The 27,931-nt window shown below is 32.9% G+C and overlaps 1 protein-coding gene across 2 annotated transcripts in view; it reads left to right on the forward strand.

The window, feature by feature from the left end:
• The window catches only part of LOC129749115 (probable actin-related protein 2/3 complex subunit 2), a 154,368-nt gene that overhangs the window by 115,929 nt on the left and 10,508 nt on the right, over nucleotides 1–27,931 (forward strand). For both annotated transcript variants that reach the window (XM_055743998.1, XM_055743997.1), the window contains exons 2-5: nucleotides 9,805–9,898; nucleotides 25,058–25,353; nucleotides 25,427–25,647; nucleotides 25,719–25,810. In XM_055743998.1, the coding sequence (XP_055599973.1) occupies nucleotides 9,805–9,898; nucleotides 25,058–25,353; nucleotides 25,427–25,647; nucleotides 25,719–25,810 (703 nt within the window). The remainder of the gene's footprint in view (nucleotides 1–9,804; nucleotides 9,899–25,057; nucleotides 25,354–25,426; nucleotides 25,648–25,718; nucleotides 25,811–27,931) is intronic.

A 27,931-nucleotide genomic window follows, 5' to 3' on the forward strand; every position in this document is an offset into this window, starting at 1 on the left:
TTCAACAAAGTCAGCATTTAAACACATGTTGAAATGTTTGTATGAAATTTCTCTATCAATATTATCAAGGTTATTGATGAAACTCTGTTGTTTTTATTTTTAACGCTGTTGAAGCATTTTCTTTTTCCAGAGAAAGCAGTAACAAAGTTTTTATAAATTTGCAACAGTATAAGCAACAAAGAGCGTATGGATCAGATCCAAACAACTATATTTTTGGTGTATTTTGACTGGTTTTTTTAATATATTTTTATTTCTATTTGTTCGTATTAGTTTTGGAAAGGCAAACTTAATGCGATCAAGACCTAGGTTGCGTGGAAAATATCTGTATTTTAGACAACAATAATCTGTAATTTTGTGAGTCAACCAAAAACTTTGTGACAGTGTTTCCAGTTTTGTTTAGTATTTAATGATGATGATAAATATTATAAAGGATAATTTAAAGGCACAAACCATCTTTTTCAATTGAAAATGTTGCAAAAACTTTTGCGTTATAAATTCTGAACATTTTATGCCATTACTACTGTAATTATAGGAAACCTTTTCATGAATTCGATAAACTTTGAAAAATACCGGTTTCACCGGTTTTATCGGTTTTATAAATTACAAATACCGAAATACCGAAATTTGAAAAAAAAAACCGGTAAATCCGACCACCCTAGATTTTTCCGATTGGATTTCCTTGCTATCTCTACATAATATGTCAACTCCCGTTTTAACTTGCATCTTCCTTTTTTTTTTAAGCAACGGAATGTTTCAGCAAAAATTCCGAACATAAACTAATCAAGCATAAACACTAGACTTTTTTCGTTGCCTTTTGGGTCACCAAGCATCAGTGTAAAATTTAAGATGTTTTGATTGATTCCTGAGTTAGCGCAACGCGTTTCAATTTTGAATGGAAATTTCTATGGGAGAAGACATTTTTGCACATTAAATCATCCAGAAATTCAAATAAGCCGGTTACCATCCTACGGTTACACAACTTTCAAATAAGCAGTCAAAAACGCTAAAATAAAACTAGAAAAATTTAAAAAAAAAATTGTAAATTACATCGAACATCTTTTCTATTGTACAAGTTAGGTTTGAGCTTTGTTGACATGGATCAAGGAATATGTTTTATTTAAAGTTATATTTTTTTTAACTTTCAGACTTTCAGTTCATCTCTACGGGTTGATATCTGCATATGAAGTGAAGTCAGAGATTCGTCGTTTACTTCAGATATAGAAAGATTTCTTGAATCGTTGAATCTTTAAATAGTGAAACGGTTCAGCAGACATAAACGTTAAATGAATAAACATCCAATAAATGCCTAGCATTCATAAATGTTTTGGGGCTCATCTTTTAATTTTTGTTACAATTTAACATTTTAAACCTTGTGAATTTTCTTAACCAATATTTGGTTGGGTTCGACCAGGCCGAACTGAAAGTCATCGCCATAAGATAATTTTCAAATAACTGAACTCATTTACAAGACCGAAAAAGCTGATATGATTTACGGAAATTAGTTTCATTAATAAGTTTTTCGAAAAAATGCTGATGACGTTTAGTTCAGTCTGGTCAAATTTCGACCATTTGTTCTCCGGTATATAATTAAAAACTAAGAAATATTTTTAGATGAAATATCAAGGAGAACGAAATGAAATTTTTTGTATCAATGTGGTTGTATGAAAAAAAAAACACATCACTTAATTTTTGAACTAAATTCACACGGTGTAATCAAAACCATTTTTGAACTGAATTTACGTCATGAAAAATTTTTCCTTAAAAAGCTTAAGGGGTTTAAAACAATTTGTAAAATACATTCCTAAGAGGTTTTTGAAATAAATAAAACACATTACATTCAAAATCACCTTCTTTCATTTAATATGCTATTTAATAAAAATAAATTTACTTGAAGACACCTTTTTATCATATTCATACTCTTAGCAAAGAATTTCTGATCAACCAAATCTTTCCAGTTCTTTTAAAAATCAATAGGTTTCAGATAGTGATTTATTTATATTCTCTAATATTATCACTGCTTTTAAAAATTCTCATAAATTACCCAAACAAACATAGTCCATTTTCTCTTTTTGGTATGCCTTTTTTTATTTTCTTATGGATTCTTATGGAAATATGTTTTTCTTTTTAACGAGATATGGAAATGCCTCGGCACGGTAAAGTTTTTAAAATAGAAATCTTGAATATGCTAAGATGTTAAGGTTTAGTTTAAAAATTATAATAAAGTCACTTGTTGAAGGTAGGAAACCTTCAAATAGAGCTTCTGTGACTGATTTCTTGTTTTCGAGAATCGGGAATTCCGTGAGACCATCCGGGAAAAAGTTCGAAAAAATGCGAGAAATTAAAAATTGAAATTGAGTGGCCACCCTACATGTAGCTACAAAAGCGGAGGCGATAAACAGTGTACCGTTTATTATTGTATAGAAATATAAATAGGTAACACGTGCACTGTAACCTCGACTTTGAACTTCCATAACTTTTTACTCAGACGATATTTTTTACTCACATTTTCTGCGTAAGATAGACCCACTATCACACTATTTCACATAGTTTGAGCTTTCTGAAGTTTGTATGGCCTGAGATACAGTAATTCTACGAAAATCGGACTGTTTGAACTTTAACTAAATATGATTTTCATATATACACTAGCAGACCCGGTAAACTTCGTCTTACCATGTTAAACTTGGCGCCCATTTTTCATTTTTTTTCCTCGCTGTTTGACTTTAAAAAGCATAAAATCTTGATTGTTAATCGTCTCGCTTTCGTGATCATGTTCTAGTTTTTTTAACATATCCTTCTTTTCCGTTTACTCGAATTTTCCCGCTTAATCCTATCGGAATCAAACCTAAGAATTTTAACTCAATTCTACGGGTCTTTACATAAATTATCAAAACATTACCTTCAGTCAATCTTACGTACATTTTACATGAATACTTTTCATTTACTTTTCTTTGATTCGGATGCTTTGAATATTGCCGAATGGTATCAGGTATCAGCTTCCCGTTGCAAATTTGATTTTTTCAGCACTCAACGTAACCATCAAACTCGCATGCAGCGTGCTAAAAAAATCCACTCTTTGTAACTTGCTCCATTAATAACTATATTTTGATAATATCTAAGTTTAATTTATTGAATACCATTTAGTTGATTTACTCCGCTTTTCTCGAGTTCACTTTAAGGTTAAATTCGAAATTAAAAGTTTCTCAATAATTGAAATATATTGCATATGAAACTTTATGGAAAAAGAATTTTTAATATCGGGACCATTTTTTGGAGTATTTGCCTAATATTGTACCCATCGCAGCACTTTCAGCTCCCGAGTAACTTTGGATGGTATATTTTTTAAAACTGCAGAAATAAAAAAACATTTTCTTTGAACATTTACCCAGATAATCAAGAAAAAGATCGGTTTTGAAAGGGGGGAAAATGTGTTTAGATTTTTTTTTTGCTTCATCCGAATTACATCATTTTTATCCCAATGGACATATCGGCCAATTTAAACCATTGTTTTTAAAGATTCTTACTGAAGTATTGGAGTGTTGGAGGTGATCGGCTATTTCATTTAAGATTATGTGATATTTTCAAGATTCAATAACATTTGATTGAAATGCTGGTTTTTTAAAATTAAATAGATCGAAATGAGCTAATCTGTTAAGGCTATGATGATTTCATGAGTTCATTCGTTTTTTCTGGAAGTTTTCATGTAAATATACCTCGAAATCATCACAGTTCAACTTTCATATTCTTTCAAAAAGAAATAACTAAGTCTACATTTGTCCCATTTATTGATGCAAGTGGAAACACTTTATTCTTTTTCAGATGCCTCAGTGTAAATACTTTAAAATGAATTCAATACTTGTTCCTGTTTGTCATTTTTATCAACTTTCATTGATGTATCTACAGTTTTTCTCCAGAATGAAAAAATGCTTGGTACTTCAATTTTACTGATAACTGTTTTACCATAAGACCTTCATTTACAAAAACATTTAAAAATTTTGAATATCCGCTTCAGATTCAACACTCTAGATATCCTTTCTGACCATTTTGGAGAAAAAAATTCTTAAAAGGTATATGTTTAATGGCTAAAAGGCGCGTTGCCACTTGTTTCACCGTGTGAAATGACATGAGTTCATGTTATTTTCGGCATTTTCAGGTCATAATAAAAACTTATTAAAAAAATTCTGCTTCTGCTATCAAAAAAATATGCTTCTGGAATATCTATCACAAAAAAAACATTTCAACAAAAAAGGGGATCTAAAGTCTCTTCTTTGTAGCCAAAATATATTAAACAAAAACACACGTTTATGTTAAGTACGTACTTGAATTCTGTGTAAACAAACAGTGAACCTGTAAACAGTTTTTCGGTGAATGATTTGACAAAAAAGTTGAGTTTTTTTAGTCCGATTTTTAATTTGGGCTCAACCATTTAAAGATGAAAAAATAATGTATACATTATTTGTAAATGTTGAACGTTTGCACTTGTTCTAAATTAAAGCCTCTAATGTATCTTTTTACTGAAAATTCTTCTTATTTTACTGATAACTCTACTTATGCTTGCAAAAATTCAAAAAGTTCTTTGCATTAGGCCTTAACATAAACTTCAATCCTATATAATCCTTTTTGAAGGACAGGCTCTTGTTCAGTTCAAGTGTCTGTTCCTCTTCAACGGATTTTGTTGTTGTTCTGTAAATTTAAAGGCACTTCCTTTAAACATGTTCGAAAAATGATTCTAGGGGTATTGGATTATAAAATTGTATGTAAATCCCCCTTCATTCTTTCAAATGTCCGCAAAGAGTCATACCATTTTTTTATATGCATCAGTACAAAATTCATATTTTTCAGCTTCTGAATTTAAAAGAGTTTCATTTTTTTTAATCGTTTTAATGGTTTTGATTTGATCGGCAAAATATTGATCTGGGCGTCATGCATTACTATGTGCTGTACAAACGATCTAGGAATCGAGTAGAGAAAAACACATCTAGGTTTCATATCGCGACCACATGCATTGAAATTATGCTTGGTTTAGAAATGCGCGCCCAAATATTTCAACTAATCAGTATGCTATGCCATGGTTACTATCCACTCTCGACGTTTGCTGGCGACGCCTCGACCATGGAGATGAAAAACAAACCGCCCACCCGGCGCCCAAAGGAAAGAAAACTTCTAAAAAAATGGATGTCATGACTTTAATTTGATTCAATTTATAACAAATTTAATGATTACGGACAATTGATGCGACTTTTTGTTGTTTTTATTTGATATAAACCGATTCGCATGCCCACAGAATATTCTAAAAATAATTTCATTTGAATGGGTTGGGTCATTTCGGAGGAATAGTACTACAAACACCGTTACAAGAGAATTTTATATAATAGATAGATTCGTCCAAAAAATCACTCGAAACAAATATTTATACGATAGCCACGAAAAATCTCATTTTAAACTCGGCAAGCCTTGTTAGATAAATTTTCGACTCGTGCTGAAAAATCCATTTTTTGCAACTTATTGTTTAAATAATTATTTCGGCTTGTTTGTTGAGTTTTTATTCTGCGCTGCTATTATTTCGAACATCGGTGAAAAATTATTTATTTCCTGGGTTCAATTTCACCAAATAACTTTTGTTGAGTTACTTGAAGTGTGGAGATTGAATTTGTTGGCTATTCATCTACTTATGAGATTTACTAAGCATTCAAGAATTAATTATATCTAGAGCCGATTTTTATTTTCGAAAAAATGCCACTGCTTCGCTCTTGTATACCTAATTTCATCACGGGCAAATTATTATGAATTTTGTGTTTACATCAACTTCAAAGCATCTCAGTTCGGTATTTGTTTTTGAATTTTAAGAAGATTAAAAAAAACTGCAATAAAAATACAAAAAATACGGCATTGTCTTCATAATACAGTATATTTTCTGTTCGCTTAGATTGAAGAAAACAACAATATTGCCGTAGACTGTAGGGGAGAACGGGGATACTTGATCCACTTTTCTTATTTTCATCATATCCTTTTAGGAAAATTTAGCAGCTCGCCGTCTTTTGCATTTTCTGATAGCGTGTAATTTCAAGTTTATATGCTCTAAAAGCTAGAACGATACATGGATTCGTAGATGAACTAGAAGCATTTTCGTGAGACTAAAAAAATGTGAGACTTGATCCTTTACTAAAGGAGACTTGATCCTTAATTCAAGGTGCCCTAGCCCTAGGCAAAAATCTAGTAAAATCCGAACATAAAAGGTCTGTTGACTACCCTAGAATCATTGCATACTTTATGGCGCAATTTTCTAGTTTTTAGATGAATCTCTAGGGTGGTCGGATTTACCGGTTTTTTTCAAATCCGGTATTTCGGTATTTGTAATTTATAAAACCGATAAAACCGGTAAAACCGGTATTTTTTCAAAGAATATCGAATTCATGAAAAGGTTTCGTCTTATTGCAGTAGTAATGACATAAAATGCTCAGAATTTATAACGCAATAGATTTTGCATCGTTTTCAATTGAAAAATATGGTACGTGTAGAGAAGTGTAGCCGAAGGAAGAGAATTAAATGAGAATGATTATAAAAACTCAATGAATATTTGTTACGGTGTAGTCACAGCTACACCCGTTATGTTTTTGAGAGTGTATCGTAAAGCCAAGGAAAATGGCAAAAGTACTCGCAACTTTGTTGAGAACGGAGAGCGAGGTAAAAAAATTGCTTATATGTGTGCGTGAGAGCAAGAGACTTGAAACGAGAAAATGAAAACTTGTCTTGCACGTATGAACATAAGCATTCAGTTTTACGAGTGATGTTGTACGACCAAGACGTGTGGAAAAAGCGTTTGAAGGAAATAATCATTCAGCAGCCAAGGCCTAGACACTACAGTACGGTGCCTTTAAATTATCCCTTTGTCATACATTTATCATCACCCTCATGATAATCATTATATTTGTCATCGTCATTTAATTATTATAATTTCGCATTGAGGTTGCAGAAATTATAGAAGTTTCATATAATTTTCGACGAATTTTTATCCTAAACTTTGTAGAACAGTATTCATATTGCAGAACAGATTTTACAGATTAAGTAAAAGTTTTTATAGTCTTTAATGGAAATGATATGAGATTTGATATACAAAACGATGACTCGTTGAAAAAATGACTTAATTATTTTCTAAATAAAAACTCAAAACACTGTCACAAAGTTTTGGTTGACTTACAAAATTACAGATTATTGTTGTCTAAAATACAGATGCTTTCCCCGCAACCTAGGTCATGATCGCATTGAATTTGCCTTTCCAAAATTAAAACGAACAAATAGAAAAAAAAATGTTTAAAAAAACCAGTCAAAATTCAGCAATATCTATAGTTGTTTGGATCTGATCCATAAGCTCTTTGTTGCTATAATACTGTTGAAAATTTATAAATAAAAACTTTGTTATTGCTTTGTCTGGAAAAAGAAAATGCTTCACCAGCGTTAAAAATAAAAACAACAGAGTTTCATCAATTATCTTGAAAATATTGAAAGAGAAACTTCATACAAAAATTACATCATGTGTTTAAAGGCTGACTCTGTTGAAACATTTTCGGTTTTAAAACAAAGTAGGAAGTTTCTAATCAGTACTCAATTTTTGGTTTTAACTTTTTGAAAGCCCGCGCACCGATTAGAACGATTTTGATAAACTTGGCCTTTTTATAGATTAGACATTTTTGCATCTTTTGACTTTTCAGTTTTTCAATGAAAACTACAGTGATTATTGTGAAGCAATCATCAAATTCTTGTAGCTGTATCTTTTTTTCAGTCATTGTACATTTGTACAGAAGCGTTAGTTCGATAGCTGAACTGAAAGGTATAAAATTTCATGAAAAAATTCCATCTGAGAGAGAGATGACAGCTTGTCTATGCTCTTTAAAACGCCACTCTAGCTTTAATTTAAAAAGTTACATCGGCAAGTTTTAGCACTAATCAAATTTCAAATAAACTTTGTAGTAAGGTTTAGTGAGCTTAGAGTTTGCAACTGATTGAACAAAATGTGAATATTTGTACTCACACATATTTGTTAAAAAAAAACCATTTAGTTGTGTCAATTTTATTACAGTGCCAAAGAGGGATGAATCATCCTTCGGGATAAAAATTCCGAGAAAAAGATAAAAAATACACTGCCAAAAATGATGAAAAATTTACCGGAAAAACCGGTTTTTTACCGTCCCAAAATCCGGTATTTCCGGTATTGGGAAATGGACGGTTTTACCGGTTTTATCGGTTTCGGTAAAACCGGTTAGACCACCCTATGAATCTCGCGTTAGCTTTCATTACGTCGTATAAAACATCTTGAAAATTCACAGAAAACTTTTGCAAAAGTTATTATTTATATTTCATATATAGAATATGTTGTCCAGGGTACACATATTTCAAATGGAAAGAAGTTGCGACTATTTTCTGTCAGTTTTTGTATTTTTTCGTAATAAAACTCTTTGTTTTCATTTTGTTTCATACGACGTAATGAAAGCTCATGCAAGAAATACAGTATTTCTACTCTTTTTTAACAGATAATTACTGGATACACATTAGTTATTGGACAGATATTAGTAATTTCAGATAACCAATGATCACGATCCATTCAGATGAAAAATACATCTTTTGGACCCTAGGCATTAATTATACTCATAACATACATTTTGGAAAAAAATGTTCTTAAAAAAATTGAGAGTTTACTATTGCTTTAAAAATATGCCATAATTTTTTCATGTGAGAAACATTTTAAAGTGATAAAAAAGATCTTCAAATCACATTTTGTTAAATTTTTCAAACAAAGTTATATAACTCGGAAAATATCATTTTTAAAAGTTGTTGAGATAATAGCATTGTTGTTTTGTTCTGTTTGACACACTTTTTCTAGAACATTTGATATTTATAAGACATTCCTGTTTCGAGATATAGCGAAAGAATCAAGTATCCTCAGAAATCAAGTATCCTCATTCTCCCATATGTATATATGTACTGTGAATAAAAAAAATGGTTTTAACCCAGGGCTAGTAAACAGAAAAAATAAAAAAAAATAAAACACTAAAATCTCAAATTGGTCTAATTAAATCACCGATCAGTGAGTAGGTAACAAATTTTGTTTCTTGAAATTAATCATTATTAAAACTTTTTACAAGTCTTAAAGAAAGTTTTTAATTGAACAGGTTTGCAAATTTCATGAAACAGAGCATGCCTAAAACAATAGTTTTGTTGTTTTTTTTGGCTCCGGCGACGATTACAACTCTTTTCGAAAACTGCTAAGTTTTTTCTCAAAAAGTAAAAAAAAGCTCAAAAAATGCTGTAGTAAATTTCTATTCGCCTCACCCAGGTTTTAAGTTTTAACACCAAATCGTTCATAACGGACACTTTTTATGCCTTTAAAGATCAGTTATTGTATTTCTTATTTATACAACCGGTCCTAAGAAATGTTCAATTTAAAACTATAAGTCCTCTAAACAATGCACAGTAGTCCAGGAATGAAATTTAGTGGAAAATATTCGGAATAAGCGTCTAAATAGCTATTCCATGCCACCATTAGGTATTGCTTATAGAGGTTCTTTTAATACATATGATATTCCGAGTAACTGGTTTATTATTACCGCGCGGCCGAGACATACTTCTTGACGATAGCTGGTGCTGTATCAATCGATGACTCAGTTTTGGTCAGTGCAACAATTTGTAAATAAAGAATACTGAGCTGTAGCTTGCAGAACCGCATGTGTGCGCATCATTATTGTCTGAGTTGTTTATATTCCTCATTCATTTGGATTAATATGAGCAATATCTTTTTCTTTCCATTTACAGAAACAAGCCAGAATCAATTGATGTCACAGTAGCAGATTTCGATGGGGTGCTGTTTCACATTTCCAACATCAATGGTGACAAAACCAAAGTGCGAGTGAGTATATCAGAGGTTTTCATTTTATTTTATCAGTTCACCGATAAGGCTATCAGTGGTACTTTATTTCGTAAGTGTGGATGATGATTCATTTTTTTATATTTTGAACTGCAACAGTAACGATTGTGTTGATGGGCGTTGGCCAAAAATATGCTGAATTTGGAAACCATTTAAAAATTAGAGAACATTCTCTTACCCGAACATTGTGTACTGATCCATTCTACAAAAACTCACTTCTAATTCTAACTAATTCAAAAGAGCTTATTGAATCCCATTCCAGCGAATCTTCTGCTTCTGTAGGGGAGAGTGGGGATACTTGATCCCCTTTTCTTATTTTCATTATATCTTTTTGGAAAAATTTAGCAACTCGCCGTCTTTGACATTTTCTGACAGCTTGTAACTTCAAGTTTCTATGCTCCAAAAATTAGAACGATACTTGAACCCCTTGATGAACTAGAAGCATTTTCGTGGGAGTAAAAAAATTGCGATTTTTCTGAAGTTAGGGGAGACTTGATCCCCTATTGAAGGAGACTTGATCTTTTATTCAGGAAGCCTTAATCCTTGTATGAAAATCAATCAAAACCCAAGATAGAATGTTAATTGACTATTTTGGTCATGTTTGTTCTCATTTCACAATTTATAGCAGCTATAAGAAGAAAATTCTATAACTTTGTTTCAACGCTAATAACATTGCATACTTAAAGGCGCTATTTTTCATAATTAGGAGAAAATTAATTAGTTTTGCTCTTTTCTTCAGACAATTGTTTGATAAATACTAGTTTTTGGATAAATATTAGTAATTTCGTAATCAGCAATCATAACGATCAATTCAGACGAAGAATATGCCGTTTGGAAGGGGGATCAATTGTACCCAACTCTAGGGGATCAATTGTACCCATAATCAACATTTTAGAAAAAAAATTCTGAAAAGATTTGAGAATTTTCCATTGCTTTCAAAATATGGCATTATGAAGTTCATTTTACGCTCGAACGATTGATACATTGAAACAAATATTTTTTTCATAATTTTCCCATGTAAGGAAAATTTTAAAGTGATGAAAAAAGATCTCCAAGTTACATTTTGTGAAATTTTTTAAACAAAGTTGAATTACTCAAACAATTATTTTCTTAAAATTTTTTAAACTACAAGCATTGTTATTTTGCCCATTTTGGCACATTTTTCTAGAACATTTGATCTTTGAAAGACATTCCAGTTTCGAGATATAGCTAAGGAATCAAGTATCCCCAGGGATCAAGTATCCTCATTCTCCCCTACTCTTCTACTCGATCTAAAGCATATTGGTCATTGAAACAACACAGCATGAGAATGCCTTTTTAGGGGCTGGTCAACAAATGTTTTGGCATGTGTGCTCACTCAGCTCATGTATACGATAACTATAAGTATGGTGCGGCGACACATTGCATTGCTGCAATCGGCACTCCGGCACCCAAACGAAAGCGAAATTCATTCCACAACGAGATCATTATCTAATTTATATTGAGTTAGTTGAACGCCTTAGTTGGCCTTAGCGAACGAACTGGTGCTGTGCTGCGCTAGGTCAATGACTGACTCGATCGGTTACTTATTCGATAATTTTATCAATTTTAGTTTTATTTTTCGAAAATGTTCTTTGACAAACAATATTTTCGATAAAAAGAATTGCAGAAAAAGTCCATTAATCTTAAGCATTGTTGGGCTCATAAACTGTTGTGATCCTATACTCGTATAATAGTCCCGTACGAATATTCGTCATTGTTCATCTAACCTAACGGTTCGTCATTTCGACATCGACATATTTCGACATCAATACAAAACAATAAAAAAACATATTTTGTTCCAAAAATTTCGAAATAAAAATCAACTCGTTACTGCCTCATACCTGCATAACAGTCCCATACGTAAAATACCACGGATGTAGTTACTTTACTGTGTTTCTTTAGGTGAAAAAGACAATCTTTCATTCATCGTTTTAAGTCATTTAAAAAAGATTCAACTCACTTGATGTCGAACTATGCACACTATTTTTAGAAGGCAGCAGGGCCAGATTAGTCCGTTGGGGGTTCGGGGCATTTTTTCTAGAGAGCCCCCCATTTTTTCATTTTAATTAAAGGTATATCTTTTGAAATGAAGAGTTAATCACCGTAAATTTATTTTATGAAATAATTTTATCGGCTATATTGGTGAAATTTTATATTTATTGGGAAAGAATATTTAAAAATTGAAAGATTATAGACGGAGAGAAGATTGTAATAAGGTGAATGATGTTGAAAATGAGCGGAAGTTTTATTTTAATGTAGAGAAATGAATTCAACTGTGTTAGATGAAATTTCAGGGACTCGATAAGAGAAAATCGATATTGAAAAACATGCGAAAAAAAATTGGCCTTGTCTCCCGGTAGGACTTGAACCCACATCTTGCGCCTCTCCGAGGCCCATGTATTAACATTCTACTACAGGAGACCAATCTGGCGTATGAATATTATACTGGTTGAGTGTCGATGTCTATCGGAATGAAGGGAATAGTTCTCCCATGTGATCATAATCTTTTTTCATGGTCTATTTCTATTCCCATCATTTCATCTTACGGTAGTTGGAATCAAGTTTGGACATTGTTATGGAGGAAATGAAGACAATAAACCTCTATTTTTGCGTCCAATTCTTCCAAATCTAACATGATTTTCGAAGGAAAATTTTCAATCTTAAACTTTGTTAACTCTCCCCGCAGTTTAAAAATGACAAAATATTTGCATTTCAAATATTGTTTGAAAATTTTCACGGAAAAAAATATTACCTTAAATGTCTTGAAAAATATATTGAGGTCACAGTAATTTTATAGATTTTTTAAACCTTTGAACCCAAAGCTATTTTATTAACAAGTGTAAGTTTCGATTCTGATTAGTTTAACGAACTTTGAAATCTGTCAGATAATTTGAATATCAACTTAGATATAACACATGATATCATAATGTGGTTTTAAAATGATCAAATGCGGTGCTTCAAGATTCCAAGATGACGTCCGAAAAATTCAATTTTCTCCGCTATTTTTACAGTAAATAACTTTCGAATTACGAAATTGATTCACGGAAAATTTTCAGTTTTCACATACTTTTACATACAAATATCATAAAACGTCCATTTGTTCGGTCAATAAATCTTGTAAAAAGTACCATGAAAAACATAAAATCTCACAAGGAAAAACCGGGAAAAAAACGGGTATTTGAAAATGGAAACTCGCTGGGCACCCTGAATTCAAAAATGATCAAATTTAAGTCTTAGAAAGTCGCTTGATGAGTAAAAAATATTCTGTATGGGACCGTTAAGCGAGTATATTTTAAAAAGGTCTCGAATATGCTCGCATAACAGTCCCATAACAAATAAAAATAGTGCTCCCGACCTTACCAATTGCACTATTCTGAAAATTTCAGGTCTTACGATTTATTATGACAGCCTAGAACACAAACGGTTTTCGTGTACCTATGCTGAAAGTTGTGGACACAATTTAAAAATATATTCCAAACCCGAACAAGCTGATTTTCTCACTTGCTAGTTTTGGCATATGGGACTGTTATGGAAGTAGGAGCCAAGACCGTGCGAATCTGGGGGAGGAAGACTGAAATTCGCTGTATCGTTTTCTGTATCGTTTTTTTTTACTGTTCGGCAAAAAGCCAGCAATTGTTGAAAAGATATGTAATCGTTCAAATTTTTACTTTAGATGATCAGTTTCGTGAAGCGAGTCACGTAACTCAGTTATTTAGGTGCTAAATTTAAGTCTTCTGAGTTAATTGCTGCAGATTTAAAAGTAATCATCGAAATCGAATTCAACATCTAGATTATTCAATACCAGTCTGTCAACTCTGTCGTAAATATAAACTTTGAACTATATAAAAATGTTGTTCGGTCCATGGAAACTACCCAAAATCTAAATCTGTTATTTAAGCTATTTTTAGAACAACCATTAATCAAACTATTTTTATTTATCAGCTTCAAAAACTTTAACGAAATTTGAGCGACTCAATACGCCTGTTCATGCAAGAATTTGCAAGAGCAAAACAAAACCTAATTAAATCATTGTATTATGCAAAACAAGTGCTTTTCAGCATCAAAAATTTTGTATTGAAATTCTCTTAATAAGAAAGTAAAATTTTGAACCTTCGCACTGGTCGGTAGATTGATGAGAGAAATTTGACGTTTGAAAGATTTTTTTCTTTTTTTATTCAGTCTTCCTCCCCCAGGTGCGAATGAGGGAGGTGTTGGTTTTAAGGGTTTGACCTATGGATATTTTTTCGAAATAAAATTTTCATTTCAAGAATGAATTTACCGTATTAACGTTAAATTACATGATCTCAAAAGGTGTATAAAACAAGTGTTAACAAACATGACGGAAAAATGGCGATATTTAGTTATAAATCACTCTTGGCCTAAGACATTTCGTTCTTCGAAACTATATGATGTTCACGAATTAAAACTAATTTTGAATTAATTTTGATTTGCAATGAAATAAATCTTTTGTTTTGAAACTCAAATCTTGACACTCAAAACCCCTACCTCGTCTTAAAAATTGGTTTTGATTAAGAAGTGTATCTAAACAAGTTATTCATCCACTACTTTATTGCTAATCACTTTTTAAATAAAAATAAACTTTTATTTGTATGTATTATGTATGTATGGTAGCCACCTTGGGTGCACGGTCGTTCCGCAGTTGTGGCTAAGGTTCAGCAACAAGTCACTATAGGTTACCATATATCCGGTTAATAACTGCTGGATGGGACGTTCAATGGAGAGAATTCGTAAAGAAGAGGATCTTACGACATCCAGAGGGTTAGGATGGATTGGTCACGAGAAGCTATTGCCAAATATATAACTAACCTATAATAATAGAAAAAAAATTCATTACTAATTTTATCCAGATACGAAATATTCAGCCTAAATTTTATTTTGTGTTTCTTGTTCTTCAACTCCACATTCAAAAGGGTTTTGATGAATTACACATGGCCACATAATTCACATTTTTCTGAGGGGCGAAAAATTAAAAAGCTTTTGGTGCCCTGAAACTTTTGAAAATTGCACATTTCTGACAAAACAAAAAATTACAAAAAAAATTTAAAAATAAAAGTTTTTGACAACTTTCTCTATGACCCCAAGAAATTTTTCTATTTGTTTACTTTTCTCAATTCTTTGAAATAATAGATTTTGAACTTATTTTTAAAGAAGTTTTAACTAAATTGAATTTCAAATATTTCAAAAGGCAAAAATCAAATCGTTTTGCAGACTTCAACAAATTTGCTATATGAAATAAAATCTTTTTTTTTTTCAAACTGTTTTCAGTTATGTCAGAAATATTTGTTCTTCCAATTTTTTAAAAACTGTAGAATTTACTTTTTTTTATCATGCATCATCATCAATATCAAAATATTATTTCCATATTAAATCTATATACAGTAAGGTTTTTTTCTACGCGGTAATACGTACGTACGTACGTAATTCCCGAAAACCGCGTTATTTCCCGAAAACCGCATAAAAAAACAGCGCTGATTGCGGAAAACCGTGTAAATAAACTTGATGTTGGGTCAGGGAGGACCTGACATGATATGACAATGACATTGAGACCTAAGACCTGAAACATGAGACAAGAAACGTGACCTTAAACATAAGACTTGAGACCTGATACATGAGACTTGGACAAGAGACATCAGACTTGAGGCATGATACATGAGACATGAAACCTGAGACCTGGAACCTGAGACCTGTGACCTTTTTTATTTCTTAGCGGCCCGCCACACTCCCCCACACCAAGAAGCTCATATGAGCCCCCTGGTAATGGACGCTAACTGTTCTCAGCATGTCTGACAGCAAAAGGAAAAACACAAACGCGAACAAAAATTTACTCATGCTGAAAACTTTAATAATATAGTTACTTAGTGCGAGGAGATGTTACGTTACAAAACTTAATTACAACATGAATCTCAGTGGAAAGAATTTTCCTTTCAAGAGATCCATGTACATTTTTGATATTAATTACTAAAATTTAATATTAAATACTACAAAAATTTAATAAACTACATTTAACTATACTAAATTTACAGCTAAGAAAAATACAAGACAAATAATAAATTACTTCTGAATAGTGGTTGGATGTTCAACGGCTTAAATTTTCTTTGAAATAATGTATAAGTTTGGTCTTGAAACAGTTTCTATTCGTTGATTTTTTTATATCTTCAGGAAGAACGTTGAATTTGGTTGGACCAATAAAAGAAATTCGGCGTTGGCCACGAGAAGTTGAAGATGTGCTGCGTACTAAGTGATGAGAAAAGCGGGTGTTATGGATTCTAACTCCTGTTGTAAATCTCAAGCTTTGACTACTGTTTGAAGAGTGCAAATTATCAAATACATCAATTATTGTTTGTAAATCGCAAAGTTGATTTAGAGGTAATATGTTGTGTGACCTGTTAGAATAGATTAGATTAGTTGGATAGAGTAGGGGAAGATTAAAGATAGTCTTTAGGCATCGGTTTTGTAGGGATTGTAGACGTGACAAAAGGGACAAAGATGCCCTTCCCCATATGGCGATCAAATAATATAAATGAGAATGTATGAATGCAAAATAGAATTTTAGCAGAAAGTGGCGTGGGACGAATGCTTTGACTCTCCATAAGATTCCGCTATAAGATGAGATCTTTTTTTGTAAATTTTCAATGTGATTGCTCCATGACAGAGTTTCATCCAGAGTAATACCCAAATATTTGAAGTTGTTCACTCTTTCGATCGCGATTACAGTGATTTTGGTATTATTATGAGGTTCATTTTTTTTCGATAAGAGTGGAAGATCATATACTTTATTTTGGTGAGGTTGAGTGTCAAAAGGTTTGTGGAAAAGTATTTATGGAGAACTTTTAAATCTTCTTCCATAAGCATGGTAACTCTATTTGGACATATGCCAGAGTAAAAAAGAGCTGTATCATCGGCAAATAAACGAGGAACACCATGCAGAGGTAGCTTGCTGATATCGTTTATGTACAATAAAAATATAAGAGGCCCTATGTTGCTGCCCTGCGGGACACCGATATCTGAAACTTCTAAAGAGCTTCTTGCAGTTCCTAAACAAACAAATTGTTTACGATTGGCCAGATAACTTCGTATCAAGTTGTTCGCAGTGCCCCTGATACCATAACACTCTAGTTTTTGAAGAAGAATTTCATGGTTGAGAGTGTCGAAGGCTTTTTTTTTAAGTCGAGAAAAAGTGCACCTACAATTTTTTTAGAACCAATTTTTTCAATTACTGAGTCCAATAACTCGCAGATAGCTGTTAGGGTACTCGACCCAGATTTAAATCCATATTGGAGTTTATACAACACATTGTTGCAGTTCAAAAAACTATTAATTATGTGTATTAGTAATTTTTCAAATACCTTGCTCAATACGCTAAGTGTTGATATGGGGCGATAGTTGTTCACCTTAAGGATGTCACCTGATTTAAAGATTGGAGTCACTCTAGCTGTTTTTAGGCATTCTGGATAGATGCCAGACGCTACCATTTTGTTAAAACATTTAGCAAGAATGCTTGAAAATGACAAATGGCGATTTTTAAGTTTGTTTTTTTTTTTATTTTTAAGAGTTTTTATAAATATGATAACCCATGGCCGTAGGAACGGGGGGGGGTTTTGGGGGTTAAACCCCCCCCATGAGGGTCAAAAAAGCAAGCGAGGTATTACACTCTATACCCGATCAGGAGAGCATATCAAAATAATAACTCAAACATATCTCACCAAGATATTTACATCTGATTCAGTTATAATTAAATACTCCAAATTTTCGATTTTAAGTTTCTCCAATCCGAATCATATCTTATTCTGATTGACAGACTTGATTGGGGTTGAGCTCATTTTCAATTATCAAGATTTTTTTCTGATTGTCTTAAAATAAAATGATTATATCTTATTTTGATATACGTACAACTTTTTCTGAAACACGGACATCGAAGTCAACGGCCCAAACCGTACAATAATGAGTTTCGCTCAACAGATCCATAAAATTGAATCCAATTTTGTGGAATCCAAAAATGGAGCATGGTTTTAGCAAATAATGTGGTTTATTGACATCCCACTAGAAAATTTTCTCGTAGCACTCATATCTTGATAAGTTATAATTTTGATAGGTTTTGTTCTGTCCAATATCAAACTATGCTATCTGAATGAGATATAATCTTGAAAGGAGCATATCTTAAATTGATATAATTTAGCTATGATCGCAAAGATTTTTTGATATAATTTGAGATATTTTAACATCCTACGAGTACTGAATAATAACTCATTTAGATAGGAAAAAATTAGTATCAAAATATCTCTTCTTGATATAATTTAGTTTTTCTCTCCTGATCGGGTACTCAAAATTTTAAATTCATAATCAAATTATAATAATAGCGCTAAGCATTCAAGAATATCTAGACTAAAATCTAATGCCAAAACCTCAAAAACCCATCCCAAGTTCAAAATTCAGCTACAGTTTCTCAAAATTTTCTCACTTGTTCATAGAATAAGGTTGCCAAAATTCACGTATCCGTGCCAGACAAATCCGGGCTGTTTTCTATAAAAACCTTGCTAAATCCGGGTATGAGATTTCAAAATTGTCGACCAAAATCTAAGCCCTATCCGTGCAATTTTGATCAAAACGTAGGAAGTACTCATCAAAAATCAAGAAAAACTTTCATTATTCTTTTTTTAAACTTGCTCCAAAAATTTTGGAAAAAATTAAAACACTATTTGTTTTTTTTTTTCAATTTGATTTCAGAATGATAATGAGAATAAATTTAAGCAAAATCCGGGCTTATTTCATGAAATCCGGGAGACAGGTCGAACCGGACTTTTCCCAGATTTATTATTATTTATCCAGGCCAACCCGGTTATACCCGGGCAATCTGGCTACTTTATCAAAAAAATTCAGGTCTGAATATTGAATTTTAAATTTAACCCATTTTGGAGGTTTTGGTTCAATTTTCCCATAATCAAAACAGGATTCTTGTTTTTCTGTGCAAATAATCATAAGAAATGAAAAGCTTTTTTAAAATCCTTGTTCAAATTTGGTTTGGCATTTCATTTCAAATTTGAATCATATTTTTCGAAAATCGTATGCATTTTGTTTTGATTATAGTTTTCCAAATGTATGTATGTATGTATGTATGTATGGTTCCCCCATCGGTAGCAAGGTCCTGCCTATGTCTGTGTGGCTTGGCCTTCGAATTAAATTCTAGGGCTTCCACGGCCGATGGTTCGTCGAAGGAAGGCATCCAACCCTCAGAAACGTACAATGGTTGGCAACCCACTCCGCTTGCAATAGTTTCTTCAGGTTATCCCCAGATGCATTCCCTCTGAAAATATCCCTACCCCAAACGATAGTATATGGCCGTAAGGAAAATTACTCAAAAAGTCTGAATAATACGATTATATATATGAATTATAAAAATAGCTATAAATGGTGTTTTGTTTTAAAAGGATACGTATCTGAAAGAATAAAAGTTAATATGCATGTATAACTAAACCAGCATGGGGACGTTTTGTACTTTTTCATCCCAACTTACGGTAATGATTGACAGTTACTCTATTTTAAATAACAATCTCATACTAATCTACATGCTAATTCACCCTTCTGAAAATGCTGTTTAAAACATTAACTTTTACACAATTTATTATCTCGTTTGTTAATAAGGCATAGACAATAATACAATGTTATCAAATATGTGCAGTAAAACCATGTATTATGCGCTTAAGATTTAATTTCAATTTGATTTTCACATTGCAACGGCAAGAAATGTATACAAAAAAGATTCAGAGCTTTGAAAATACGAAAATAAATAAATAATCATTTGAACATGATATCATAAATAGACAGAAACTAATACTTATTCAATTCAATAAGATGTTCTCTAACTGGAAATAATCAAGAAAAACATCGGTTTAATCTGTCACCCATTGTCAAAATACGAAAGTCAATTAGTCAATTTGAATACTTATTTTTGTCAAATTTTGAATGAAATAAAGACCTTAAAATAATAATTTAAATGATTCGTAATTGAGATTGCACAAATCAATGCTAATTTTGTCCAGTGAAATAAATTTGATAACATTGTTAGTTGATCGATTATCGTGTTAACTGGCACCGCTGAAACAAACTGTCGCGTTGTTAGTTCTGCTACTCGCCACCGTGGAATTTATAGCAGTAACAACGTTTTTGATCCAGCGGAAGTGAGAAAGAGATGAAAAAATAAATAAAACGGATAGATCTCACCCAAGCGTCCTCCAAAATTGCCGTTCTCAGTAAGTGGTATCCTTCTCTAACTGGTTGCCCCCCACAACCCGGAACAAACCAAATTCGGTGATGAACCTTCTCCAACACAACACTAGGCACTCCCAACCAAACACAAAATAATACTGTGAACTCCTTTTCATTGGTACAAGTATACCCTCTCACTTGCACTAATCATAAGCACTTGGAGAGAACCCGCACAAAATTTCACAACGAAGATGGCCATTTTTCTTCCAAGCAGAATTTCAACGCTCCACTCTATATTCTGTTTTCCAATCTATGATGAATTCTCTAATCATCCTGTTGAATGTGATACAAGGCACTCTAGTTTGGTTTCACTGGATTAAGAGAAAACTCTAAAATAAACTGCCCAGATTCCTCACAAAGACCAACCGAAGCACAAAATCGAACGCAAGGAGTGAACCGTACCGCACAACATGTGTTTTGATTATAGTTTTCCAAATATGAAAAAAAAGGAGATTTTTTTTATAATCAAATTCGAATTTTTAAACTTTATTCTAACACAAAATTTAAAAATTTAAAGCTCTTAACTGGCGATCCAAAATTGAAAACTTAGATTCAGATTCATCATTTGAAATTCTAATTCTAATTTAGATTCACAAAATCGATTAAAAATAAATAATTGAAATAATGAATTAATAATAAACCAGCACTACTGAATTTAAGTAAAAGATTCATGAAAGAGGGCTCTAAAACTTGGCTCAGAAAATTGTGATCTGGAATTTAGATTCGGAAAACGCATTTTTCGTACATTTCAGGAATCGTATGGAAATTCGGAGAAAAGTTTCAAAGTTCAATTTTTAAAATCAGATCCAGAATACAGGTTTAAAATTAAAAAAAAAAGATTTAGCTTACAAGCTTAATCTTTTTCAGAATTTTTCTATCATCATAAAATCACAAATATAAAGTTTTTTTATTTTGATCACCGCACTTACGAATGATCCTTTTCCTTTTCCGAGAAACATCAATCGAAAAAGGTCATAAATATAAAGTAGAATTTGAGCTAATTTTTGAAGTTTTCTTTTTTTGCAGAATATCCCAAAATGATATTTTTTTTAAAATAATCCACGCGATTTTAATTATGGAATTGATTCCTTCATCAAAGGTTAGAAACATGGATCTTACAAAAGAGTTCGGAAGATTGGGTTTGTTTGATTTGAGTATAGAATAAGTTTTTTTTTTAAGAAATTGCAAGCTTCAATAAAAAGAACTAATTTTATGCTCAAATCAAATAACTGTGATCTACCAGACTCGTAAACAAAATCAAAAAATTTAACCAAATTGAAAGAAAATTCCATATTTTGTTTCTAAAGGTTTCATTATAAAAATTTAGCTCACCTTTTAAGCAGAGGACCACTTTTCTAAAGTAACGATTTAATACGAAAAATATTAGTGAGTACTTCAAAATTAATTATCATATAGATAATTTGTTTGTTTGTTTCATAATTTGTTTAGGAAAAAATCAGTCACCAAAACCCCCCCCATGAGTCGGTTCTTCCTACGGCCCTGTGATAACCTCATTAGCAGTTGCTGGGTGTAAAAATAGAGAGTTTGACACACGGTCAATATTCGCTAAAGTGTTATATGTTGGATCCACGATTATGTTATTTGCAAGAGTTTTCCCGACGTTGGTGAAATAGTGATTAAATGTCTGACATACTTCATTTTGATCTTCTATAATCATGTTATTAACTTTCAAGTTTATCTCAGAGTTAGTTTGAGATCTACCTAGCATTGAATTAATGTTTTTCCAGATTTTTGAATGAGGTGTGTTGTTCAAAATATTTGCGTAATAGTTCTTTTTACAGTTTCTCTTGGTAACTTCATTTTTCTTTGAAATATGGTTAAGCATTTCTCTTAACCCTCCAAAGCTGTTCGGGTCAATATGACCCGAAGCGCACATTTCAAACCTCTTTATCATCATTCCAATATACTGAAGAACTGGGAATTTTGACATACCAAGTATGTTCTATGAAAATAATGATCAAATTAACGACAAGAAATTAAAATTTGAGTTTTGAAAATCGATTCATTGGTAAGTGAAATACAGCTAAGCAAAGCCAAAACTAAATGTCGTTTTTTAAAGTAAGATTTTTTTCTACCGGAAGATCTGAGATAACGGTCAAAACTTTCATTGGACCCCAACATATCTATACATTGTCGGATAGATGGATTCTTCACAATTTCAAATATCAAAGAAACACTTTAATGCAGAGATGTTATCAAGAGTTATGAGTATTTTAAAAATAAAATTGATTTTCCGGACTTTTTACTTTCTGAACCAGTTTCTGATAACCTTTTTCGACTTTATTTTGAAATGTTGAGTAAGTAGACTAAATTACCTACTCAATGAATATAATATCATCAAAATCGGTTAACACTTACAGCCAGGAGAACAAAATCAAACAACAACTCAAATTTCCCCGAAACGGATATTTTGCGAACGGCTTTGGAAGGTTAAATGAGCATCTTCAGGATTCCTTTTCACTCTTTTGATATAATTGTGTTTTATTCTTATCAACGTCCAGAGGTCAAAAGACATCCACGGACAGTAATCACCCTTGAGCTTCACTGACTTAGTCACCTGAGAGCTGAAAGCTGAGACCTGAGAGCTGAAACCGGAGACCTGAGACAAAAGACATAAGACTTGAAACTTGAGACCTGAGACCTGAGATCTGAGACCTGAGATCTGAAGACATAAGACTTGAGACATGAGACCTGAGACCTGAGACATGAGACTTGATACTTGAGACTAGATACCTGAGGTCCTGAGGTCTGAGGAGTCTCAGTTCTATAAAAGATTCTGAATGTTTTCCTTTGAAAAGAAAAGAACATTTTCTCTCAAATACCACGTATGTTCCGATAACCGCGTTAATCCCCGAAATCCGCGTTAAAAAAAGCCGTGTAAAAAACCGCGCAAAAATGCGTAAAAAATCCTTACTGTATATAAAAATGAATTTCTGTCTGTCTGTCCGTCTGTCTGTTCCCTATAGACTGAAAAAGGTGGCAGGTGGAGGCTTCTGAGGCCGGGAGAGGTTCCTATTATAGTTTGGGACCCCTTCCTCTCACTGGAAAGGGGGAGGGGGTCTTTCAAATTAAAGTAATAAGTCTTCATAACTCGAGAACTGATCATGTAAACGTAAGCAAATTTGGCATGGGAAATAATTTCGGTACGAGGAATGTTTCTATGACGGTTTGGTCCCCCTTCTCTTTTCGAGAGGAGAGGGGGTTCTGTTACATTTTTTTACATAACTCGAGAACTAACCTAGCAATGGAGCCAAATTTGACATGTAAGGGAACTTGAATACGAGAAATGTTTCCATGGTTATTTGAGACTTCTCCCTTCTTCCAGCAGTGAGGATGGAAAAGAGGAGGGAACTTTTATACAATTTTCATACATAACTTGAGAGCTTATCGAGCAAATGGAAGCATATTTGGTATGGTAGGGTATTTGAATACGCGAAATGAATGTATGATAAATTGAGGGCCCTCCTTTCTTTCAGCTGGGAGAAATGAGGAAAGGGGGCTTTCATACCAATTTTTAGCATAACTTGAGAATTAATCGAGCAAGTAAAACCAAATTTGACATAAAAGGGTATTTAGATACCAAAAATATTTCTGAGAACTTTAAGAAGAGGAAAATGGGACTCACATATTTTCTTATAACTCCACTGTTTGGGTTGGTAAGCAATAGGAACCAAATTTAACATGGGATGGTATTTCAATACGAGAAATATTTTTATGATTATTTGAAACCATTCCAGTAGGAACATAGGATTGACGATATAGGATGGGAGGAATGCTTCCATACAATTTTTTCGCATAACCCGAGAATTTATCTAGCAAATGGACAAAATTTTACAAAAATTGGGAAATTATTTTGATAGGGTGCCATGATTATTTGCGACAACAACCTTCTTCCAGTTAGTAGGAACATAGGAAGAGCATTTTGTTAGCATTAGTTTTCAATTTATGTTGACAAAGTCTACGAATGGAATCAAATATGGCATGTAATGTTTTTGAGTACGAGATATGTTTCTACGATTATCATAGAGATCGTAGGAAAGAAACGGATTCCACATAAATTTTGTTATAAAGCTTGATATGAGAGGGTTTCTGGGTACGAAAATAATGGGTATGATTATTAGAGACCTCGACTTCATTCTAGCAGTAAGAGATGGGAAGGGCAGGAGGGCTCCCTTACCAATTTTTTGGCATAAATCAAGAACATATCAAGCAATGGAACGACCATATTTTATAAGATAGGTTATTTGCGTATGAATAATTTGAGAATCTCCTTTTTGAGGATGGAGACGGGAAGAAAACAGAGTTTATTCAATTTTGTCTTTGACATAACTCGAAACATCTTATCAAACAAATCTGGTGTATGCCATGTTTCAGATACTCAAAATATATCAATGGTATAGTTTGTTAGCCCATCCTGCGTTGAGAGGGAGAGATGGTGGTCATAAGACATGAGACATGAGACATGAGACCTAGAACCTGAGACCTGGGACCTGAGAGCTGAGGGAATTTATTTCAATTAATGAATTAAAAAACTTATGAAGGCCATATAAACATTCAAAATTTCAAATCTTTAAAACAAATTAAGATATCAAGTTTCAGAAAGTTAATTCAAGTCTACTTTGTATTGCAATTCAAAACAATCACAAAACAATCAAAATTAGAATAACTTTTAGAAAAAATCATTTATTTTTAAAGGTGTATCAAAGCACACCGGCTCTGCAAGTGGTTTATAAAATCCAATTTTATGTTTGAGTAGTCCGAAGAAAGCCATGTGAAAACCACTTATCCCTCATTTCCTCGCTTTTTCTACTCCAGGTGAGCATATCGTTAAAGTTCTACAAACAGCTACAGGAGCATGGGGCGGACGAACTGCTCAAACGCGAATACGGCGACCTGCTGATCACACCAGAAGACGGTTACAACGTGTCAGTACTGGTCGATCTGGAGAAGAGCTCGGAAAACTGGGAAGAAACCGTACGGAAGGTAGGGCTGCTCAAGCGAAACTGCTTCGCCTCGGTTTTCGAGAAGTACTTCGACTTCCAGTCACAGGGCGAAGGCGAAGGCGAGGGTCAGAAACGAGCCGTAATCAATTACAGGAACGATGAAACGATGTAAGAATTTTAGATTTTTTCGTCTTCTGTCATTTGACTATTGATTATTTCTCATTTTTGTTTCCTACCGAAGGTATGTTGAAGCAAAATCGGATCGAGTAACGGTGGTGTTTAGCACGATATTCCGTGACGAGGACGATGTAGTGTTAGGAAAAGTGTTTATGCAAGAACTGCGCGAAGGCCGAAGAGCATCCCACACGGCACCGCAGGTCCTATTTTCCCACAGGGAACCACCACTAGAGCTAGCCAATACGGGTGCACGGGTCGGGGAGAATATCGGTTATGTTACGTTCGGTAAGTCGGCATGTTTCCTTTGGGGCGATTCAATGGATTGTTGTGATAATTGTTTATTTTCCTCTTTTTAGTTTTATTCCCAAGACATACATCAAAAGAAACGCGTGATAATACGATAAATTTAATTCATATGTTCCGCGATTACTTGCATTATCATATTAAGGTGAGTACAATCTCTTTGCTATATGATGAATATGCTGAGGTATGAATGACATATTGGTGTTAAAATCCTAATGATCAAATAAAAAAAAAGTTGAATGATGCTAAATTGTTTGACAAGTTTTGCATAAACATCAATCTATTCATCAAATTGTGCAGGTACAAATATAAGCAATGCGAGATTTGAGATGTAACAATGAACAATATTAGGTAGTTTGAAAATGATTGAATTAATACATATTTTTACTGTTTAACGGTATAACGAATGATGGAAATATGCTTACTTTTCTTGAAATTCGAATGTTGGGATCGCAAAGTGGTTATGACTCCTACAATCTACCATAGATATTATTGTCCAATAAGAGGTTCTGGTCTGTTTTTTTTATGGGAATTTATCACGCAGTGCCATTCTTCCCTAGCCGGTTCTGGTCAGTAATATTTTGAGGAATGTAAAAGAAAAAAAACGACATGAAAAAAGCTTTATAAATTTGACTGCTTATTCTTATCATCAGTGCACACTGTTCAGTGGTTTAAAATAGCAAGAATGTCACAATTGCTAATATGAACGGTAAAATGTGGATGTAGCTTTTCCTTGTATTCACAAAGTTAGAGCTAATTTGATATTGATATATTTTTTTTATTGATCCACCCTACAGTGAGATAAAAAAAATTGTGATAACTTGTAAATTTGTGCGATTGGATTATTTAAATATGAACCAGTTTTAGTTTTTCAATAATTTGTAAAATGTAGGGGAGAAAGGGGTAACGTGGGCCATGGGAAAATGTGGGCCACTCTAAATATCTCAGATGTGTGTTGAGATAAAAATCTCTATCCATCTGTCATCGCCGTCGCTTTGTGTAAGCATATATGTTGTCTATATGATACGCATCATATGTATGTATGTATGTATGGTTCCCCCATCGGTAGCAAGGTCCTGCCTATGTCTGTGTGGCTTGGCCTTCGAATATCTTCTAGGGCTTCCACGGTCCGATGGTTCGTCGAAGAGCACCTGCAACGGTTCAGGCGTAAATATTGGTTTTAAGTATACCAGTTTTAGCAAAATTTGAAATTTTAGAATCGGCTAAAACACCCACTCCCCACCAGTGTAGGAGCAAATTTAAAACGGAAACACTTTCATTGCAGACACTCAATAATTGAGAAGAAAAAACCCAGTTTATTAGAAAAATTGCATACGTTTTGAGTTTCACGGTTAATTGTCTTAAAATTAACTCTACGAATATTCTTTTTGACAGAACAATGATTTCAACTATTCTACCAGGATTTCATTAATTTAAAAGCAAAAATGACTACACAACGAGGAAAAAAGGTCAATTGAAACAATTCTTCAATAAATTCAATCAAATTGCTTTGAATCAATGGAATAAGGTTTTGTTAAAATGAAATGAAAAAGCAATTTTTTTTTTCAAGTTATTGCTGACATTGATAAAGGAAATGAGAAATATTTATCCCAAAGTCAAAGGAAATTTTGTTTTTCGGTCCCGTCCAGCAGCGGACTATTGAGCTGAGACCACAGATTTGGTGATGCTGAGTGAGTAAATCAAATCGCCATGAAAAGGTCGCGCAAATGATTCGTTAAGGCATTCTTGATGGAACTCCCCGCTTTGTACATGTAACTTTAAAAAAAATCTCTCGATGCTCCGATTGGACACCAGCTAGCAACCACATCCTAAATTGTGAATAACTCAAATAAATGGTTTAAGAATATTGATTTAACATGATTCTTTTTATTATCGATAACATCCTGGAACTCCCTAGAATGTAATATTTATAAAACGTTCCAGTAACAGAAAAATAATAGATTTTACAACCATGCATTGTAAGTGAAATAAGATTCCTAAGAATATAAACTAAATTAAAACTGACAGCACTAAAAAATACATACTAATTTCAAAAATAGATTTCGTATTTCTCAATATTTTTTTTTTGCAATTATTATTCACTTATGATGCAATCAAAGTCTATTGACTTTCTTGGCTGCTTTCAATCATATTCGGTTCAGCATACTTGTGTTTGGAAGCTGCCTCGGCGTGTATTGACCGTACTACTGCTGAGGATTGATGAGATCCGGAACTCGTTCTTGATCCATTTTTTTTATTGAGTGAA

The sequence above is a fragment of the Uranotaenia lowii genome, chromosome 2 (assembly GCF_029784155.1).
Source record: "Uranotaenia lowii strain MFRU-FL chromosome 2, ASM2978415v1, whole genome shotgun sequence".
NCBI classification, from domain to species: Eukaryota; Metazoa; Arthropoda; class Insecta; order Diptera; family Culicidae; genus Uranotaenia; species Uranotaenia lowii.